The following is a 17,861-nucleotide window of genomic DNA, read 5'->3' on the forward strand; positions in this document are numbered from 1 at the left end:
AGGGACACAAGCTTCCATTAAAAATATAAATATATTTTTTTTTTTTTTTTATTTTTTTTTTTTTTTTTCTGATGCCAAAGAGAAACCATAACTTATTTCAGTGTGGTAGCTGAAACATAAAATACAACATCAAGATTTATCTAAGCAAGCAATGTTTCCAAATGAAAGGTTTGTAATAAAAAAATAAAGGCCACTGCCCTTATGCTTATAGCAAGCAATTTAGTAGTGTAGATGTGTGGAATGAAAGGAAGGGTGTTTGCTTTGTAAAGGAAGTGTAGGCACTTTTTGCTTGCATAGAATTCTCCAAACTGACTACAAAGCAGCAAGTTCTGGGTAGTGCAGAGCTAAGTGGAGGCTATAAAAAGCCCCTTGTGAAGTTGTGGAAATCTACTGAGAGGATGACCCACTTCAGGTCTCGCTCTCTGTTGTGCTAAGACTACTAGCTCTGCCCTTCAAAGCTAGCTCAAATTAAGTATTATGAGCAGTGATTATGTCAGTTACAAGCATTACCACACGAAGGTCTGCAGAAACCTTAAAACCTGGGTTCAGGCAGGAGTGTGAATGCATCTGCAAATCACATTATCATAATATAATAAGTTTTCGGAACTGAAAAGTAGGTACCAAATGAGTCAGCTACTTAAAAGTAGAATAAGTTAGTAAATATATCAATTGAAAACATTTTCTTATCGTTATAGGCAAAGTGACAGGTAATAGGATGATACTAAGGCACTATCATTGCTGCTGCTAAGTATTGGTAAGTTGGGTAATATATGGTTGAGATCTTTAGTTTGAACATTAAAAGCCACTGCTTTCTCAGTACAAAATGAGATACAGATGCAATTCTTTAACTGTCTCACACATCCTAGGCTAAGACAGTAAGATGAAGACTGTATCATATCAGCTGAAAACTTTGCTCATTGTCCTGTACTACCATTAACTATAGTACCATAGTTCAGCCTTGTGGTCAAGAGGTTGGTAGGCTCATATCCAACCACCTGTCTGCAGATCATGAGTACCAAGGGACTGTTGTAATATGACCCGTTGATGTAACTGATACTAGTTGCAGACATGTTAATCTATATAAAGCACGAGGTGTTTTAGACTTTATGATGATATGTAGTACCTTCTGAAACCATCTCTCTCTTCTGTTTTGCTTTCTCTTTAGAAATCCTTTTCTTCTCTTCATTTGATAGAATTTAAATGATTCTGTGCACTTGGTTAGGTCAGGAATACTGTATTTAAAACTGACAAAAAGGTCTTGCACCATTTTCAGAATTATACTTGTAAATCTTAAATCTAATAATCTAGCCTCTGAAACTAGCAAGTCATCATCCCTCATAACAGCTGAGTGAGTCTGAGTAGTACATCTCCATCACCTGCTTGTGTTGCTTGTCTTGTCTTTGCAAATGACAAAACTTCATCCTCTGGATGCAGAGGCTATGAATCATTGTGAATAGTGCCTGAATATCACTATATGTGCAAGAAATCTGTGGGGTGGCACTGCCACAGTAGAACTCTGCTGCTAACACAGACTCTTCTTGAAGCAGGCCAAACAGGGCTAAGGTTGAATGAAAGGCATATTGCTGGTGTCTCACTCTGGGATGCTGATACTTTAAAAACACCAAGGAATGTGTTCTGTCTTGTTTTTGAGGGCAGAGGCAGTGGGGAAGTGTTTGCTTTTGGGCTTTCTTTATTTTTTTCCTCACCACTATTTTAAGCACAGCAGGACATGTTTTCTTTGGTAGCAGCTCTAGAGGAAGAAAAAAAATGCACTTGAATTTTAAAAGACCTGGATGACATTTCCAGAGGCATCGCATGCAGCAAAAATGCTGTTTGCAGCAAATCTGTCTCCTGACTTCTCTGAAAATTTCAGCTTTCTACCTGAGTCTTTCCACTCCTTCTAATGTGTTTTCCTTTCCATGTGACAGTCTGCAGTGTGCCTACCAGGAGCACTGTGGCCCTGCTTTCCCCATGGGCTGAGCAGAGTCCTCGAGGCTGTAATAGCAGTCTGCACCCAACTACTTCTTTCTCTCATAGGAAAAGTGTCATGTCTCTCCACAGGTTTGCTCTCTGGTCACCAGTGTAGATGATCTCTTTCCAACTTCTTTACTTCTTTATTTCCTTTATTTCCTGCTCACTTCATGCTGTGAGCTGACATACTATCAGTCAAATAATTCTCTGCACCATTAAGTACTTGTCAGGTTACATCTTTCTTACTCAGCAGCTACCAGAAATGAAAAGCATAGCTTCTGTTTCTTTCCATATATAATTCCTTCTTTCTGCAGCAAAGGATTTTCATAACTTTTCCCTTCGCTCCTGTTCAGGATGGTTTTTCACCCCATGTGCACTGATTTCTCCTCTCATGCAGATGATTGTTCATTTGGATTTACTGAGGTAAGTTTCTAATTATTAGGGCTGCCCAATCCAAAGTTTCTGTCAGGATGCTATTTTATCACAGAATTTACATACAGAGAAGGGGAAGCATTGGGCTTTCTTACTTCAAGAGTCTGATACAGAGGCAACAGTAGTATAAGCACTCCCAGCACTAGGGCTGAAACACAGAAGAAATTGGATCCAGCCCTGCTGTCAGATCATGTCATTGTGCTCAGGAAGCACAGCACACAGTACCCCATGGTATGTGTACAGCTTGTCCTTGGTATTTCCCACATCCCGTGGCATCCTGACCAAATGTGGTCAATGTTTGCAAACAAACATCTATGTTGTCCCTCACCCTCCTCCTCTTTTTGTCTGGCCTGAAGATGCACCTGAATAACAAGGGCTCCCTCATAAGAGAGAGGCTTTATTTTTGAGATTGCTTTTCCTTTTCAGTATCTGTCTCTACTGTCTTTGTGCCAGGCTAGTGGTAAGATTTTAACGAGTTCCCAGAGGAACCTTTTAGGAACTGGCTTATTCTTTCTGCAGAAGTTTGTAGTGTGTATAAGATTTCAATATGCAATCTTGTTCTCATGTCTCTGACAATATGCACCCACTGTGTAAGAGATTTGTTTTTCTTTCTCTCTCTCCCTTCCCCTAAGGGTTCTTATTTTAGTCTTTCTGCAGCTACTTGCCTTATCTTGCTCTATCCTCATCTTAACTTATTGCATCCCCGTTCAAAGAGATACTGAAATACGTGTTCTTTTCATTAACTATTCAAAGAACTGTTCTTAGATTAATTTGTCAATAAATCATCAGTCAGAGTTCAGTGCTGACAATGCATATGCTGATGCTACAAGAACTAGACTTTCTTTTTGTAAACTTACTGGGAATTTAAACTATGGATACCAACATAATGTCTCTACAGTCGAAACTGGTGATTAAACACCCCAAATCCCTGAAATGGAAATCTGAGATTAAAATCTGGCATACTTCTACAACATATTCAGTTTTTCAGCATTTCAAGATACAGCAGCAATAAAAAACATTTACTTTGTAGGAAAGCAGATACGTTATCAAAGATACTGCTCTTTACAGCAGATGGTGATAATTTTACACAGATATGGGATGTCATCTGTTGGAATTACAGTGTCAGGGTGAAAGAGACATTTTAGAATTGGTTTTGGTATGGCATTAATAGCAGAAGCTACAAACTATGAGTCTTGGAGGCAAGCTTCCACTGTTATCTGAAATCAGCCTTTCTAAAGCTGAAGGCTGAGATTTCTGGTAGCAGGAGCCTTAAGAGTGCTTGCAGCCCCATTACAGCAAAGCCACTGGCTAGCTGTCAGCCTTAGCCTGACATCAGCCTTCCATCCTGCCTGAGTGCAAATCAGCATCTGATCAGATGGCCATTTGCTGAAGATAGCCATTGTCATAAGAATAAAAGGTACTGAGTTACATCTGCAGTGAAAAAAAAAAAATCAGATCTTCAGCCATTGCACCATGCACAACGGAAACAGTCATCCAGCTTCCAGTTTCTCATTCAGTAATTTTCTATTATAAAGCGTACTTCTTTTTTCCCATAATTCACCTACTGGAACTGGAACTGATTTTTTTTTTTTTTTAATAACCACAGCAAAACCTTCCCCAAAGCATTTTTTTCCTCTTTTTAATCACAATAAAAACAAGATCTGAGTCGTCTGCAGTTTCTGTTGAAGTGGCAGGCTGCAGTACTTTAGACTCCTGAACAAAGCTGACTGTTGTTGTATCCTGGAGATGGACCACAAAAAATCTGTGGTTTTCCCCTTCCCTTCCTCTTTATTTATTTATTTATTTTTAAAATTCCAAGTGTCTTAATGGTTTTACTAGCTGCCATCACTTACAACAGTATAGGGCTGGAAATGTTCTATATTACTTGACAGAGGAATGAATAGACCTAGATCTTCTCCTTCAATGTTTCTAGTCAAGTCTAACTGAAAATAGGAATTGAGATGTTTATTGTTATTTTTATAAAGGTTTTCTACAAGACATTCATAATGGAAATTATTGTATAATTCTCAATTCTATCAAAATGCTCAATTCTACTTGCAAGACATTTAGATATGTGATTTGTTTGTTTTCCCCAAATGCTGGGGTGCTTCACTGTACTGTAGCTGTTACATCTGGTGCTTTTGCTGTAAATTAGACAGTGAGACTGAGGACTGCAGTGCTCTTGGGCAAACTCCATATATTAAACCATAATGTCACAAAGTTTTTTCTTTTATTCTATCATAGGAGCAAAACTCAACTATTCTTCAACAGTTTCCTCTTTTGCAGCTCGCTAATGTTTTACACATTTAACTGTTTCCTAGGAGGAAAATGCTTCTAGCAGTGGAACAGCCTCCCTCCATAACTCAGAGATTCCACGAAGCAGGTCAGAGGGCACTCTGATTGATGTGGATGACCGGATACCTTCAGCTACTTACAGTATGCTGCTGTTTTCTCTATTAAGGCTTTCCACCTCAAGTCTGTACTTCTACAAAACTTTTGATAGTGTTAAGAGCTGCAGCTACCCTGTAAATCCCTGTACAACAGTTGTATTGTTTGTTTGTTTTTCTTGTATTGCTTGTGTTTTGCGCAGCTCAAAACATAACGGCTGTCCTTGGAGTCAGAGTGCAGGTCCCCTAGGAGAAACTTGCCAGCATAAGAGAAGTTTCCTATCACAGCAAATATGGTTCAGTCAGGTTAGGAGGAACCATTATCCTCATATGAATGAGTGCTATGTAGGGTGTGCTCTTGGGGATGGAGATGGGGGGAGAAGAGAGGTCTTAACCAAACTTCATTAATTTAGGGTTTTTTTAAAATACCAGAAATCTGAAGAGGGAATTTTGACACTAGCCCAGCTTGACAACTTGAGTTTTGGACTGTAGAAAACTTTGGATTGAATGTCATCTGTTAATTTGAGTTAAAACCAGAGTTACTTTAATCTCACTGTTATTTTAAACCAAAAGTTGAGGTAATGTTCCCCTTCACAAGGTAGACCTCTTAACTTTTGTCCAATTACAGATGTGACGAATGGCACAGCTTCACCCAGCTGTGCAAGCTGGGGGGTAAGTAGGTTGCTAACCTACTGCACTTCGGTAACTTGTGCTGCTAGCTTGGTATGCGAAAGACACCACCCTAACAAAATGAGCTCTGTCAGAGCTTTCTGCTCAGAATTCTTTGGAAACATACCACTTGAGAAGATGGAATCTGGGACATATATATATATATATAATATATATAAATGTATAGAATTTTACTTCAGATATTATTATTATTTTTTTTTTAATATGATGTTTCTACTGTAATAGCACTGAAATGCAGGGAAAGCTTTTGGACACTGGACAGAAAGGAAAGGCCAATTGGTGATTGAGCAGCCCAGCCCAGTCTGGTGGCCTTGTGCTTGTTCCTGCTGGCAGCTCCTTTTAAAGAGTCTGGTTGAGACAACCCTAAGCCTTCCAGATGGGTAGCTAAGAACAGATAATTTCCATTTTGGTTCTTCTCATTTGGGATTTTACTGGAACTGTGGAAAAATTTCACTGTTCAGGCTTTTTGTCACAGTTCATGAAAAATTGGAACTGAAAAGTACAAGTGTTTCGGTTCTTTTTTTGGCTGAGTGCACTGCCATTCCTGTGCTTCAGCAATAATTAATAACCTTGAAAACTTCTATGGGAAGTGTAATAATGAAGAATATAAACATGCTGAATGAATAGAAATGCTGAGTTTTACCTCTAAAATTAAAATCCCTGATAGGATTTTAAGCAAGTACAAAGAAAGGATGGTATACAACATACTCTGTATGGAACAGTGACAAACTATTAGTGACAGAAACCCTTAGTGAAAAAAGTCAGACTGTTGCAGGAAGTGTGAGTCAATAAACATATGAGCCATCTTTTGTGAACTGTTATTAATATAAAATATTAGGGCATTTTATATTCACAGCAAATAGACCTTGTTGTTAATGATGAGTATTCTTATTAAAAACACATTTAAATATCACTTATATACCCTTATTTTTCAATTTACATTTTATTTATTACGTGTACTGAAGGTTGGACTAGATATCTCAGTGGTCTTTCCGAATCTTAATGATTCCAGGATTCTATTATTCTATTTAAATGCAATCTCAGGAAAACTATTTGCCACAAAATCATTTCGTTCTGAATTTCAAATTGTAAAAAAATCATAGATTATACCAATGAATTTTTAAAAGAAAAGCTGGTAGAACAAATTCCACTCACACTGAGATAAATTGTAAGAATGCTGATATTAATTAAATACACATGCTCTAACATGAAAAGGAATCCATACTGTCCACAGTGTCTGAAAATGAAACAGTGGTTGCTTAATTTTTTGCATAGAGATAGTCACAAAAGAAAAAAACCCATGGAATTTTGTAGGAGACCAAGGATTACTGAAATGTAGTGGCTTAAACTTATGGGATGTTAGTGTGCTTGATACTAATTAACATTTCTTGGTGTTCATAGTAATCAGAACTTTGCAGAAGATTTTTAACATCTTTCAGTGCTGATTTGTTAGTACTATAATTATTATTAATGAAAATTCTTAATGCTACTTGAAAGCACTGATTGTCAATATTGATACTCTTTAATGATCTGAAGTAAAAACATACGAATATATCCCTTGACAATTTGATCCATATGCATTTTAAGATGACAAATTTGGTCACCTCTCAGTCATTTTAAGAGTGTTGGTTGGAAACTAATGGAATGTCTCAAGTTTCTGTGATTTAGGAAATACTTGGTGATTATTTTTTTCTTTTCTTCTCTTAAACAGATGTCAATGAAAGCAAAATGGATTTGGATATTGAGTGGTCTGATTTGTTCAAACATACCTATACTATTTCCAAGACTAACCCTTTCTGGAATGAACTGTCATCCTCCAATCCTTTTGTACATGACATAGCTGCTTCCAATAGAAATGAAAACAATAAATACTTTTCTATTTTGAAAGAAAAGTCCCATTTGTTCTCTAAAGTTTCTAGTGACAGGGATTCTTTGGCTTCCTCAGGAGATGAGCTAAATATTGATTGCCTTCTAAGAAAGAGCTCAACAAGAAGGTCTGGACGATCCAAGAGTGTTTCTGACTTCTTGGATATTATTGATAACCGAAGATTTAATCCTCATAAGCCAACGCCTCAAAAAACTACAGTTTCTGACACGACGTGCCCTCAAATTGACCGTGAAGCCTACAAAATGGCTTGGTTGAGTCACCGACAACTCACTCGATCTTGCCTAGATTTAGAAGCCATGAGCCATAGTCCTGGATGGGCACAGACGCAAGCTGCAGACATTCATGTAGTTTGTAAACTGAATCATGAAGGGGGTTCAGTACAGCTACCTGACTCTGATATCAATGTTCACGTCCCTGTAGGTCATGTATTACCTGGAGAATTCCAAGAAGTTGGTTTAAGGGCTATCCTTAACCCTCCATCGTCATTTAACAATGAGCTGTCTAGCACTGTAAGTCCTCTGATAGAACTTACACTGAGCAACCTCAACACGAAGGAAGCTATTTTCCTAGAGGTGAAAGTTGCAGCTAAAGTGAAGAATGATCCTCTCAGTCAAGTTATGAGTGATATTGTCTGTTTTTTTAGTCTCGATAAAGAAGGGCCTTTTAAGAAGCTAGAGAATTGCTACACTTATCAAGATACTATACAAGTGAAGCTATCGGACCTAAGTCACGTGATGTATGCAGTGATTGCAGTACAGGCAAACAAACTCCAGCCTCCAGCCACTAATGTCTGGGACTACATTCATAGAACTGTCTCAGTTGGGATTTATGGTCCCAAATATATTCATCCATCTTTTACAGCAGTTTTTGCAGTATTTGGTCATAACTACATTCCAGGAAAACTTACTATTTGTGATATAAAAAAAGGAGGGAAAAATATGCCCCCTGTAGTATTTCAGCTGTGGGGAAAACATACATTTCTGCTTGACAAGCCCCAAGATCTAAACATTTCTTTGGTATCCTGTGATCCAGATTTTGAAGTGAAGATGGAAGATGAAGGCAAAAATATTAAAGAGGAGGAACTGAAAACTGGTGAAATGGTCCGCCAACAATTCCTGTTTTCCATGCTAGGATGTAGGGAGATGCATTTCTTTGTTTTTCTTGTTCAGATTAAAGTCTCAAAAAGTAGCCAAATAACACAATTCCATGTTACGACCCCTGATCCAGCTCCAAAATTAAGTGGAATTATCAGTAGGCCACAGCGCTTACAAAAACGCAAAGAAATCAAGTCTGCACCTTTGCTTTTAATACCAACAGTTAAATACCCAAAGTTTCAAGACAAAATTTTGAATGTTAATACTTATGGAGTAGCTTTGAAAACTGTGCTACGTCAAAATAAAATTGACTATTTGCTGGAATATTTTAAAGGAGACACAATAGCACTTCTTGGTGAAGATAAAGTAAAAGCCATTGGACAAGCTAAGATAAAAGACTGGTATGTAGGAGTTCTCAGAAGAAAGATTGGTCTTGTACATTGTAAAAACATAAAAGTGATTTCCAAAGAGCAAGCTATGGACACAACTGACAGCGAACTGACAACCAGGAATCTTGTTGAACAGATTACATTGCCATTTAAAAAACTGACTTATATCTACTCAGTAGTTTTATCTACAGTATCAGAGAGTGTTTATGACTGGAGAGCTTTGGCTGAGGTGCTAGGATATTCACATATATCTTTGGATGACTTTAATGAGGTACATGGTGATAAAGAATCAGACAGAGTTGCGCATGTTGTAAAAAGGCTAAAGGAAGACTGCCATGCTAACAAAAAAAAGAGACTATTCCTTTATGAGCTCATTATTGTAAGTATTGCATGAACTAACTTGGTTGTTGGGAATGCATTGCCAAGAGGCTATGTCAGTAGTAACATGAACAAGAAAATGTTGTCCTACACCTTCACAGGAACTTTTACAAACCTGAACATACTACTAATTTTTGCAGATAATTATAGATGTAAAATGCATCCAGACTCTTATGAAAAATAATGCTTTAATCCATTTATTTTAAATAGTCTTCTGTAAACATACCAGGAATCTTGCTCATGTAGTATGTTGACAAGCCATCGTTGAAGTAGTTTCGTCTTTTGTCATTGTCACAAATCAATAGTAAATTATTTACCTAAGCAATTCACAGTCCTAATTAGAAGCAATTAATAACCACACAGTGTGAGAACTGCTATAGCATTTCTGCCATAAGATGTATTTCTAAGATTGCATTATATTTTTAAAGCAAGGGAACTGTGACCTATCTGTTTGTTGAAGACAAGATTTTTGGTCCACGTTTGACAGTTTCAGAGTTGTAGCTGCATAAGGACAACATTGAAAATATTTTAGAATTTATTTTCTGTGGTAGCAACTTATATGAGGGCTGCTCTGAAAGTAATGCCTCCTATTTTATTATGTTGGCCCATAAAGTCAGAGGAAGATGTTGGTGGTATGGTAGTAAAGGTTGAACTTTCCTGGCAATATTCCATTACATTTTATTACCATGTGACAGATGGCAGCAGAGGGGCAGTCCACGTGTAAAGCCCAAGTGTAAAGGGTGTTGGTACTGTATATTACTGTCTATTTCTCAGTAGTGACTTCAGGATATTATTCTAGTTGGGCACTAGTATGGGAGAATTTTGGATCCATATTGACTATTTCTTGATTAGCTACATTAGCCAAGCATCTTATCTACCAAAATATCTGTTTCCATGAGAATTTTTATGGAACATTTTCAACTAAAATATACAACTAGCTGTTTTCAGGCAAAAAGCTTGCTATTGTATAAAAAAATCAGTATCAGAACATGGAGAAACTTCTCTGGTTTTGGTTCTTGATGTTGCTCTGGCAAACCAATATTTTCTGTGGAACATCTTTCTGTTAAAAAAATTAATAACCACCACCCATTTTCTCATTAGCTGTTGAGGAAATAAATAAGAAATGAGAATGAAGCCTTTCAGGACTTTGCTCCTGGAAACATGTTAATTCATTTGCTCTTGAAAGATCGTTTGGCATGGGGACTTTCATTTTCACATTTCTGTGTGATGATTGGCAAATTTTCCATTATATGAGAGGAATAAATCAAAGGGTGCTGGCCAGTGTAATCAGTGTTCTGGAAAAGCAGTGACTGAGGACCACATCTTAGTGCAACAGTACTTTAATTTCAGTTTTAAGTTCCGTGTCATACTCTAACATAATTTGATGGGCCAGATATTTTTGTTGTAGAAAAATATTTTCCCTTCAGGATCCCTTAGCTGGGCAATATCCATGTGACACTAGAACGCTGAAGCAGCTGAATGCCAGCCTTATTTTTTCTTAAGCTTGTGGGAAGATTTCCTATGAAATTATTGGCAATGCATTTTTATTGGAAAAATATTTGTCAGCTTAAAAATGTAGACTAGTGCTTTGAAGACAAATGATAATGATGTTTGTAGGAAGTTCCTTTGTGAAGGGACATTAATGAAAATGATTGTTGCAGGCACTTTTGAAAATAGATTGCCAGGGATTAGTGGCCCGTCTTACCCAGGACACCGTCATTTTGACATCGGCTGTGAAGCTTGGCAGATACTGGCGGGAGCTCGCAGAGAAGCTAGCCCGACTCACGAAGCAGCAAATAGAGGCTTATGAGATACCCCATCAAGGGAAAAGTGGAGCAGTGGCTCTGGAGGTAAAGTTCTGGGTAATGCAATGTGCACCCTTGCTCCTTTCCAGGCACTTTTCTTCTTCCTTGCTGTGTTTAATTTTTTCCTTTTATAGTTACTGCCTCTGTATTTAGTTTGTAATCTCTTCAGGGCAAGAAATTCTCATCAAGTTTTGCTTACAATTATTAAGATTTTCCTTTGAAGCCAGTTGTAGAGTGTTGTGCCAAATTAATTTGGTGTGGAGATCCAGGTATCTCTCTATCTTGAGTTTCAGATCTTTACTTTCCATCCCAAGGGTCACTTTCCATCCCTTATTGACCTGCTATCTCATTCTTAGTCTTGCTCACTCCTCTCTTTCTCTTTCCCAGCTGCTGTAATTTCAGTTGCAGTAAGGAAGACCATCCAGTCCTTGCAGTGAGCTCCTTCAAATCACCTTCAGTACAGCTTTTGTTCTCTCCACTGAGAACAAGCTTAACTCTACTATTAACACTTTCCTCTTCTTCGTCTGTGTCAAATTTCTCCCCATCAAACTCAGACAAGGCAATCTCTGACACCAATTTCACCTCCTTTTATGTGAACATGGCAAACCCTGTTTTAAGTGAATGGTTTGCCACGTAGCTCATATTTGCCCTCTGTTGTAAAAGCACTCTGGTGAAATAGAAGTATGACTTCTAAATAAAAGTCAAGTTGTCTTCTCAGATATATTTTAGTGTGTATACAGTCAAGAGGCAATTTAGGCACCTAAGTATATCTCTAGTGCTATTTGAAGATGCTCAGAGGTATCCATAGCATCCATGCAGTGTGACAGATATGTCATAAGACTTAGATTGGGCTCATGCCCACCTCTGACTTGAGGGCCAGCCTGTATTCCTGACACACCTTAGCCTGGGCAGCCAACTTTCTTCCTACATTTCTCTACTTTCTGTATCCACTGTATCCTACAGAGCTATGTGCCGATAACTGATAGTTCTCAGACTGGGTTTAACATTGAACATTCTCTTATGTATATCACTGAATGTTGCTCAATGTGACTTTTCTGCTTGGGATTAGGCATTCAGGATTGACTCTCCATTTGCCTGCAATATCCTCTGATTATTGCAGATAATGCACATTATCCAATCTGAATCCCTTTTCTGTCACATCTTGGTATCTAACAAATTGCTTCTATTTGCCATTCACGCCTTCACAGCAGCTCAAGATATTCTTTCTTCCTTTTTCTTTCCCTGTATCTGATTCTCCCTGATTCCTGTTGAGCATATTTTCCTTCCTACAGCCCAATTCCTTTGAATCTTTAATCTCAGTCTTATCTGCATTGTGATTACTGTCACGAGATTTCTGCTCTGATCATGAACCACCGATTCTTCCTCTGAATGCCTTGCTCCAGCTCCAGACCCATATTTGACTCAGATACAGATTTTGATTCACATACAGTGTTCTGTATTTACTGCAAATTTCTATCATTTCTTCTCAAAAATATTTTCTGCTCCTCTAATCTTACTATTTCCTTTGAACTATTTCAAGGCTTTGCTTTGTTTGGTTGTTCCGGATATATTACTTGTGCATAGGTGCACATTTCTCCTTACATTTTTTGTTATTATGAAACTCTACCTGTCGTTTGACTACTCTCTTTCCAGTAGAAAAATAGTCACCTTGTTGTTAGCTTTATTTTTGCACTAGTGTGTGAATGACTGTCACTTCCATTTTTAACTTTTGTAGTGCTTTGTCTAACTTCTTAGACTTTTGTTTTACTTGCTAAGCTTCCTTTGTTTGTCAAAAACACTGCTCTCTTGAGTGAGAATTATAGAGGTTATTATACCTGAGCAATGTGTGTCTCCACTGGCCTCCATGTATTTGGAAATTCTTTCTTAGCTACCAGACAGTAGAACCAGCATAATCTTAAAACACTTCTTTCAGCACAATGTATATACACACACATATATATGATATTTAATTTGTTATATACATATTTACATTGCTTCAAATATATAGGCATTATATATCCATCTATGTACATTCCCACCTAATATAAATCATAATATAATAAACCATCTACAAGATTCTCCACCTTCCTATGACATCATCTTATGCCTGAAGATAATATAGTCAAGTTCTATATATATATATCATATAAAACCAGTGACAAATCTCTGAACTTCTCAGTGGTATAGTGAATTGAACCTCTGAAGAAACCTCTACAGAAAACAGTACTCTGCTTATAAAATTTATTGTTTATGTTCAGTGGGAGTGCCTATATGGGATGCAAAATGAATATAGCTAACACGGTGTAAATTCATACCTGTGTGGGAAAGACTGCATGATTTTTACCAGGTTAGTGTTAGTCTGATTATTTATTTCAGAATGGTTGCTGTTTGTCATGTTTACTTAGAAGCTACAAAAGAAACACCATTAAAATAATCTTATCCTGGAGTTTACCAATTGAAATGTAGGGTTTTTTTGTTAATAGTAGTTGTTTGTATGTAAGTGAAAAAATAAGAAAATTCAAGGAGTAATGATTCTGACTAATTACTATTGTCTGAAAACATTAACCAATTCATTAATCAAGGACTATTCTCCATCAGAAGGATTGATTGGCCAAAAAATGTTTCTATTTCTAATTGGAGTATTTTTCTTAGTGGGAGAAATCTTCTCTGAGATGATCAGAAAGACAAATTGAGGTGCATACAATTGATGCCTTGCTTTTGAAGTGCTTTTCATCAGTAAATTCCAAATCACTTTATGGAGAATGTGGGTATCATTATTATCTACTCAGCAGAGGTAGTGGGAGCAGAGGGAAAACCCAGGCAAGTAGCTGAAATGCGATTTGCCCAGCACGCTGCAGTGATTTAATAGTTTGCCTTAAAAATCTGCTTTGTTGAATTTCAGTAGTGTCAAACCTGATTTAGTTCAGCTGTTGCATTAGAGTGTGTGATTGTGGAGAAGGACCTACCTCAGAAGCCTGGTCTGCAGTATTAGTTAGGTGTGATGAACATGTAGGTTACTGCCTCGTTGCATTACTGATGACCTGTTCATAAAGTTTCTGATTGTCTACATTTTTCTTTTGTCCTGGAAAAAAAAAAAAAAAAATCAGTTGAGGAAAGCACGGTTTGTATTTTAGGCAATTCTCTGACTGTGCTGTGTCAGACAGACCTTCAATGTAAGTCAAAGCATAGCACCTTTTAATACTCCATCTTTTTGCATACTAGTAAGTATCACCAGAGAAAGGCTGTCCCCTAATCTTTCAAATAGCCTGGTCCAGCAGGCTCTAAGAAAAGGAAGCAGGAGACAGAGAAAAGACACAGCAGTAGCATATCAAGAAATCCCAGCTTTCTTGTTGGCTATGTTGCTTATCAAGCTAGAAGTAAGAATAAAGAATTTTAAAAAGCTTAAATGACAGACTTCACCCAAAGCACTGGCACTTTCTTATGGCTTAAACTAAAGGCAGAAATCAGACTAACCAAACTGTGAGGTATACTACCAGGGAGATTAATTGTATGGATTTTTGCATTTAAGGATGAGGGAGATGTTGACAGAAACTACAGTAAAGTTAATATTTGAGTAAGTTAGGAGTTCTTAGCCCAAATACAGAGGAAAGTTCAGAACCACAGGTAAAGGAATTTCCTCCAGCTACTTGTTTTCTCAAATGATCAAATAAATAGAGCTCAAAGTAAGGAAGTGGAGCTTTACATTGTCTATTGCACATTCATAGGACAGGATATTGAAGAAATAACCAATTTCCTTCTGAACTATCCTTCAGAAACATGCAATTGTTTCACCATTAAAAAAGGAAAAAAGATTTAAAAAATCCTTTTAGAATTAGGTGACTCCTGGTCACTTCTGTGTGTATATATACATGCATACGCATCAGTTCATGTGCTTTTATTAGTATGCATAAGTGTATTTTTCTCAAAACACCATATGACAGTACTATTTAGGAAAGCGAAGGGTTTATTTATGGCTTTGTGTATCATCCATACAACTGCTAATTAAATTGCTGTTTGCAAAACCTCTGTTGCCAATGAGAAGAAGGGAACTAGATGTCTAAGTTAAATTTTTGAAAGCAGCAGATGGGAAGACAAGCTTTCTGTTTGTAAACAAGAGTAAACTTACTCTGTGCATCAGCACTTTGAAAGATGCAAGTCGAGCTTGGTATCTGAATCATGCTGCCATATCTGCATTAATGCCACAAGGTGAATGATAAATTACATCTGGAGAAGATCTACTCCATATTTATTAGGCATAAAATAATTAAACATATTGTGATTTGCAATACACTGGTAACTTGTTTTTTCTTATTTATATTTTCTTAATTTTTATTATTTCCTTTATTTGTTGCAGGATAGTTTTTAAAATAGCATGCCCTAATTTTAAGAAGTTAATTATAAAAACTTTTGATTTTCCTGCTCTTTGAGCAGTTTTATTTGTTTGTCTGCTCCTGTTTTGTTTTGCTCTATTAGGCAGATGTTTCTATTGATGTCACCTTAAAATTTTTTTGTGTAGATAAGAACTATGTTTAAATTTTCAGGACTTCAGAGGGGGACAGTGGAATCTTGACAAAGCGGGGCTTTAACCACCAAAAGCGCAAGTCAAACTCTCCAATGGAGAAACTGCTGTTGGATGTATATGTTTCAAAAATGATCAAGGGGAAAAGCATTTTCCTTCTACCCTTGTGCCTTTAGTTTCACTTTCAGACATAGAAGTATATTTACTTTGTGATAGTTATCTGAATGAAAACTTTATCTTTCTCTTATTATTCCTCTGAGAATTATAGAATTTCATATCAATGAAGTACATAACGTTCCTGGATTTTTTAATGAATATGCCTTATATAAGAAAGCATGCCAGCGTGGCTAGGGATCAAATAATTATTTTTCTTCTTTCTCTTTTCTCTGACTGTTGCAAAGATTTTGCTTTTTTTTTTTTTTTTTTTTTTTTTTCTGCAATAGTTCAATTTTTGCAAGTAAGATTTCTCATAATTTTCCCTTATTTGCAGATGATGTGGAAACCTGCATATGACTTTCTCTACACATGGGCTGCCCATTATGGAGACAGCTACAGGGATGTCTTACAAGATCTGCAATCAGCCTTGGACAAAATGAAAAATCCAGTAACAAAACAGTGGCGAGAGTTAACTGGAGCGTTGATTCTTGTGAACTGCATGGAAGTTTTAAGGGCAAGTGCTTTCTCCAGAATGGAGGAATAAAACTAGACTATCAATATATATTTTTGGAAAATCTAGAAACTGTACTGTTATCTGTATTTCAACAGCGCTTGCAGGGCAGGGCTAAATGCTGCTGGTGTTGTGTCTAGCCCCATGGTTCTCAGCTATAGCCATTGAAGATTGCCAGACCTTGCTCATAGCTACTGAGGAAGTAAGAAAAGGGTGAGGTCAAAAATGACTTGAATACTATAGGCTTTGTACAGGGAGCTATTTCTGATTGCACTTATTTCTAGGTGGGAATTAGTTCTAGACACAGAGCAGTGCATACATGAGTGCAGCCCATGGGGCATATGTTTACATTGTTTTCACTGGGGCATTAAAATCTAAATGTTTAAAACATTTTAATAGCTGTCCCAAATCTTCAACTCTGAGAGAATATGTACAGGATAACCTAGAAAAACTAGGATTCTTTGTCCTAAACTGGGACAAAATTAATTTTCTTCCAAAAGAGTAATTCAACAGTTATTTACACTTGGAAGCAAAGGCTTGTGCAGTGCATTCCTTCCAAAACAGCTTTTGGTTCATTTTATGGAGTCTTAAAAAGAGACAGGCAATGTAGTAGTCAATGTCAGTTGGTTTGTTGATGTAACTCTAAAAGGGTGGGGTTTTTTTGTGTCTAGAAATAGAGGAGGCTTTCTTGGTGTACATTGTCCACTGATGATTTGCATATTTTTCCTTTGTTATTGTTAATTAGGGAAGACTGGCTTGGTAGATATAAGGGCTGTAGACTGTTTATAACCTCTTCTGTTGATCATTCTTTTCTACCTTACTGTATGAGGAATATAAGTGATGGCTATAAATTTAAAGAAAAAAAAAAGTTAGCAGTGAGTGCTTTCTAGAATTTTTTTGCAGCAATTAATTTTTATTAGTCATATGCTCTAAAAAGAACCCTACTTAGACATCAATAAAAGTCTTGCAATTACTAGGTAGCTTATTATAAACACAGAAAATACAGGCTGAATAACAGCTGCAGACTAACCAACTTGATTGCAATTATTATTTTTTTTATCATAAGCTTCTAAATAAATTTTTAGTTAAGTAGAATCTTCAAAATGTTAAGGCCATTTTAAGCATCTTTAGCAACATTCGTTCAGAAACATGAGCATATACTCATGACAGCTGGGAGAAAAGAAATCTGGGTTCTGTCATCACTTGTTCATAAGACAAAGCCAAATTCTTTCAGGAGTATCACAAAGGAGTATCATTACGATTAATTAAGAATCTGTGCTTCTGCTCTTTTCTTAGATGACCTCTACTAACAAGGAAGGTTTTGTGATTCTAAAACCAAATAGCACATGTAAACGTTTTTCTTCCCCTCCTCTTTTCTCCAATCTGCTTTCTTTTATCGTTTCTTTAAGCTTTCCCGTTGCGTTCATAGCTCAGAAAAGAGTCTGAGGAAAGTGCTCTTGCTCCAGTAACCGAAAAGTTCGCTCAACAAAAGTCCCTTAAGCATGAAGACATGACTGAATTAGCATGCATGCAAGTCATTTGGCTTCAGTGGACTTGCTCTTGATTTGCAGTAGATTGAGAGATTCAGCCTACAGAGCATTAATTGTAGTTGTTTATCAATGAAACCTTGAGAAAAAGGAC

General features: G+C 37.0%; 1 protein-coding gene across 1 annotated transcript; it reads left to right on the forward strand.

Moving 5' to 3' along the window:
* The first annotated feature begins 2,340 nt into the window (after positions 1–2,340).
* On the forward strand, positions 2,341–16,288 carry MACC1 (MET transcriptional regulator MACC1). The gene is made up of 5 exons (XM_042893081.1): positions 2,341–2,394; positions 4,725–4,839; positions 7,192–9,230; positions 10,891–11,079; positions 16,044–16,288. Exons 1-5 carry the CDS (start codon positions 2,341–2,343, stop codon positions 16,251–16,253), a joined length of 2,607 nt encoding a protein of 868 aa, XP_042749015.1. The 3' UTR covers positions 16,254–16,288.
* Positions 16,289–17,861: the final 1,573 nt, after the last annotated feature.

This window comes from Lagopus leucura, unplaced genomic scaffold, assembly GCF_019238085.1.
Source record: "Lagopus leucura isolate 7727_CA_CO unplaced genomic scaffold, USGS_WTPT01 25-21_obj-0_obj, whole genome shotgun sequence".
NCBI classification, from domain to species: Eukaryota; Metazoa; Chordata; class Aves; order Galliformes; family Phasianidae; genus Lagopus; species Lagopus leucura.

Excerpts from the sequence above, each read along its gene's own strand:
- MACC1 (XM_042893081.1), top strand. The coding sequence starts at position 2,341 with ATGTGCACTGATTTCTCCTCTCATGCAGATGATTGTTCATTTGGATTT. Across the intron at positions 9,231-10,890 it reads TCCTTTATGAGCTCATTATT|GCACTTTTGAAAATAGATTG; the intron begins GTAAGTATTGCA and ends TGATTGTTGCAG. Across the intron at positions 11,080-16,043 it reads GTGGAGCAGTGGCTCTGGAG|ATGATGTGGAAACCTGCATA; the intron begins GTAAAGTTCTGG and ends CCTTATTTGCAG.